General features: G+C 52.4%; 1 protein-coding gene across 1 annotated transcript; it reads left to right on the top strand.

The window, feature by feature from the left end:
• Positions 1–1,385: 1,385 nt before the first annotated feature.
• On the top strand, positions 1,386–1,943 carry POSPLADRAFT_1046906 (hypothetical protein; the record flags this gene model as incomplete). The annotated part of the gene is made up of 2 exons (XM_024479152.1): positions 1,386–1,420; positions 1,481–1,943. 2 exons carry the CDS (start codon positions 1,386–1,388, stop codon positions 1,941–1,943), a joined length of 498 nt encoding a protein of 165 aa, XP_024338391.1.
• Between the last annotated feature and the right edge of the window lie 2,460 nt (positions 1,944–4,403).

The following is a 4,403-nucleotide window of genomic DNA, read 5'->3' as shown; positions in this document are numbered from 1 at the left end:
ATTGGTGGAAAAGAAAGCATAGGACATATCGAGGAAAGCCACATACTGATACAGCGTCTTGCCCCGCGCCGCAGCCCGGTCGATGGCGCTCCGGAGGGCTCCTAGTAATGGGCTCCGCGCCCTTGTACGGAATCATACTGTGGACCCACAGATTTCGGGCGGACAGAATTGGATGTCTCGTGAAGAGTAGCGGGTGTCCGGTTCTCGCGCGGCGACTCTCTGTCGTTGACCGAGGCGCGAGCTCAGCTTCGTATTTGCATGGACGAGACAAGTCACAGCACCTGCGCTCCTCGTGTACTGAAATGTGTGTAGCTCTACTAGAGGCCCCAAATCCACTTAAAGCTGTTTGTCTGATGGGAGGTCCGGGCAAGTAGGACCGCCCTCCCGCGAGTTATATACTAAATATGGATTGACTGTCGTCCATCATGATGGCTGAGTGGTCCGTCGTCTGCCTGGGTAGGCACAGTACTGTGCCTTCCCGGGTAGTCGGCAGACCCCCTAAGTCGGCAATTTTACTATATCTCCCTCCATAGTACTCGATTACCTTTGTGCTTTTGTAAACATAGGTTTTCGTATGCCTGCTTTCATTTCCAGCTTGAACGAAACCGAACGGTGCAGTGGTTCTGGAGTCCCTTCCTGAGGACCAGCTCAGGCCGTTGTCACGCTGGCGAACATCTCGGCTGCAACGGCTTATGTCGGAGTTTGAAGCTCTGATCATGTCAGCCGACATCATTGTATGCTTCGAGCTACCTGCCCATAGAGCCCTTAAGCGTTGGATAAGCGGACCTTGAAGTATCACGCGTGATGGATCGTGATGGGCGTGTTACTTTTACGTGACTGCCGACTTGGGGGGTCTGCCGACTACCCGGGAGGCACAGTATGGGTGCGCTGCCCTTGTGGCGATGTGATCCGTATGATGGTTGCACAGGACGAAAAAGGCAAGTTGCATTCAAGAGAGGCGCGCAGATCGGTGTTCCACAAATTCTATACGAGATAGTAGCATGATGTGGGTCCAGCATGGGAGCACCCTGATTTGGCTCCCCGAACGCATTAATGCAGTGTCCCCCGAGCTCACCTCTGGCATACATCCCAGTGATATATAATGTCTGCGCCTGGCGAGCAAACAAGACATCCACTGTCCCCGTCATCAGAACCCCATTCACCTGTTCCTACCACCTGCTCCTTTGAAAATGACGACGAGGACCAACACCCGCGACGAGGATCCCGTGCCGAGCAATTATATCTCCAGGGATTCATGGGCTCCGATGGCATGGCCAACAGAAAGCTTATGCTTGGGGTACGTAGGCAACAACCGTGCTGCTTCATGGATCTCAATTCTCTTTGAAAATAGCTCGGAGCCGACGTATCAGTACATTGATGACATCATGTCGACCGATCATCAGCTTGCGCCGCCGCTATCGTGCGTTGTTTGCATATCATCCTCATCGAGTCCCTCTGTGGCCTAACTACTCAACGGCAGTGGCTTCGAGACCGTCTATGCCTTTGCTCACAGCCCCCACCCTACCTTCGGCGCTCTGCCCTCTATTGACGGCCCGTTGTTTTCCACCTCGGACCACGATCTCCCTTTGCCCATACACCCTATTATGACTAGCGTCGCCCAAGGCAGGACATGCCACTGGCAGGGATTCTGCGACCGCACCATCTCGGCACTCTCACCCGGTCGCGTTATGCAGCACCTCCGCCAGTACCACCTGCACACGGAGGCAAACCCGACTCCGGCGGGCACGATGACCCTCTGCTGCTGGGTCATGCAGGACGGCACCCTGTGCGGCAGGCACATCCTCGGCAGTAACCTTGGCAAGCACGTCGCCGCCGTCCACCTGAAGTCCACCGCGCGGGCGTGCGACCGCTGTGGCCGTGTTGTGTCCCGGGGCGACGCCCTTTGGCGTCACGTCAGGAAGTGCCGTGGCGGCGGAAACTGAGTATGGACGGGTCATAAATGCGCACAGTGGTTTATAACACGGCTGACATGGGCAACAGCGGAGGTGGGAGTACGGCGTGGCGCAGTGTAAGGGGTGTTGATGCTCCACGGAATTTACCTAGCAACGTTTACTTACATCGATCTGCCACGCTGTTTTAGGTGCCCGGCGTCAGCTTTTTGAATGAATTGTGTATTTGTAGAATGTTTGCAGGCAATGACAATCTGTACAAAAGAGAAACTAAATAGCTGATACTGCCAAAAACTTTGTAGAGAAAACTCATAAGACCTGAATTAAGGTCGTGCTTGCTAGACTAACACCTACGGTATATTCGCCCGATGGATGACCTGAACTTAACCTCAGGGTGGCCGAATGAAAACATGTGGGTGCATTCTATGGCTGGAATCAGTGAGATAATATGAGCCGCGATATAGTGTGAAGACTGACCCAGTTGATGCTGATTCCCGTTTGACTTTGACACGTCTCGGAACATCAGAGGAGGCCACTCAAAAAGAAGGACGTCTAGTGCTCCCTCATTGACCGAGCGCAACGTAACTTCACACGTCGCGTACTTGGCTTTGATGCGGAGACGTACTGTAACGATAGATGAACAGTTCAGCCAACTTTATTGAGCTACTAGGTATCATGCCATCACATTGGACGCTCTCGCTGAATAAGTTTGTGTACATTACCGAAGGCCATGCATAAATGCGAGTCTTCCGGAGGATGATCAATAGCACGTATCGTCATTGGTTGTAGACTGTCAGTTCGAGAGATGTAGCTCGGATGTAGTATGTGATTTCTGGGACAGTGCAACAAGACGGAAACATGAAGAAAAACCCCACGATGACTTAGGAGAAAGGGAAGAGGAAGTCAAGCATGTACTGCCGTGCTCATTCCGTGTATACAGAAGGTGTTCAGCATGTAGCATGTGAGGCTGCCCTCATAGAATACAAGTTGGAGCTATATATGAGTCGCCGTGTCGCGGGTTTAATACCGGTGGCTGCGCGATCAGTCGGGGTTGGAAATGGTCATCGGTCCTCTCGCACAACCGTGTGCTCATATTCAGTTCCAGCATGTCAAGGTTCAATCACTGGTCTGCCCATGCCTGTGTCTTTCGTATAGCGAAGTAAGCCGTTGAAATACATATGCCCAGCTTATCGCATCCAGGAGGCCGTGAATCGTAATGAAACGCGCGACATGCAAGCTGGGCTGGAGTTGCACGTCTTCGGTTGCTCGGACTGGATAACTAGCAATTGTGTGTGAGCGCTCCAGGGTATGAATCATGGAGCTAGGAGCAGATCGCATACTCATATTCTCAATATATTTCTAGGGCTATACCATCGACACACCTCTGGCGGTACGCATGGCATATATTGTGCTGCAGACTTCGTTCTTGTTCTAGTGCACACACGCGCGAACATTATTCCAAAAGGACGTCCCCTGCGGAATAATAATTGGTGGTGTGAGTAGGCCTCCGTTTTCTTACAGGAGCGAAACCGCGTTCAGGCGGCTCCATTGAAGTGTTCTTGTCGCACTACAGGTCATGACGTGTGATGGTATTTGGGCATCTCCCGAGTGGACAAATGCAACGCCCACACTAAAATACTCTGTGACACTTCTTTCTAGTAATCTCACGACTGTTCGCTCGCTGCCGACTTTTGCAGTTGCCTATACGCTTCTCCAAATGATAAAGACACCATGCGAAGAAGCGTTCAACTGGCTTGACGGCGTTATTGCTGCCACGTCAAGACACCGAAGCTTTCTGGTGCAACGCGCAAGAGCATTGCTACAGAGATACTGCGACTGCGACTGCGACTGCGACTGCGACTGCTGGATTCCTCGACGAAGGACCGTAGGTAGATAGCGGCAACGCGTTCTCAAAGCCCCTGCTGATATATTTCTTTCCATAGAGACTGCAGTCCGCCAAAAGGCAACGACCACCGCGGTCCTCACCGACGAGGGACAGGGTTTCGGAGTGGTGCGAGTGCAGACGCTGCCTGATGCGAGCTGCGACGGGCGTCGAAACAGTGCGGCGGAATCCACCGTTACATTTCGAGATCCCAGATTAGCCACAGCTTGCGTATGTCTAGGGTCAAAGTGGGATCAAAACACTGACTCTGTCTATACGGTTCATCAACATCTGCTGTTGTCATGAGACGGGCACAGCGACAAGTTGGAATGGAACACCTACAAAGGACTAGAGCGGGATAAAGGCCTCGAGAAAGGCAGAGGCAGACCCATAAAGTCGCGTGCGGCAACACTGACGTGCAGCCGCAGTGTGACTCAGTCTCTCAGACACGTCCGAGGTGGGGTTCGAAGAAGTATCGTATAGTATGTATATCGCAAACCTGTATCCAGTCGTATGATTAAACAAAATAAGACTTTATGTTCGTGCTTCTAATCTTTGGTGCGGCGTCGCTTGCCCTCTACTCAGTCAGTACCTCCGCCCGAAGTTGAACA

Source organism: Postia placenta (genome assembly GCF_002117355.1).
Source record: "Postia placenta MAD-698-R-SB12 unplaced genomic scaffold POSPLAscaffold_8, whole genome shotgun sequence".
Taxonomy (NCBI): domain Eukaryota; kingdom Fungi; phylum Basidiomycota; class Agaricomycetes; order Polyporales; family Adustoporiaceae; genus Rhodonia; species Rhodonia placenta.
Note: the sequence above shows the minus strand (reverse complement) of the source record. Positions and strands in the feature narration are given on the sequence as shown.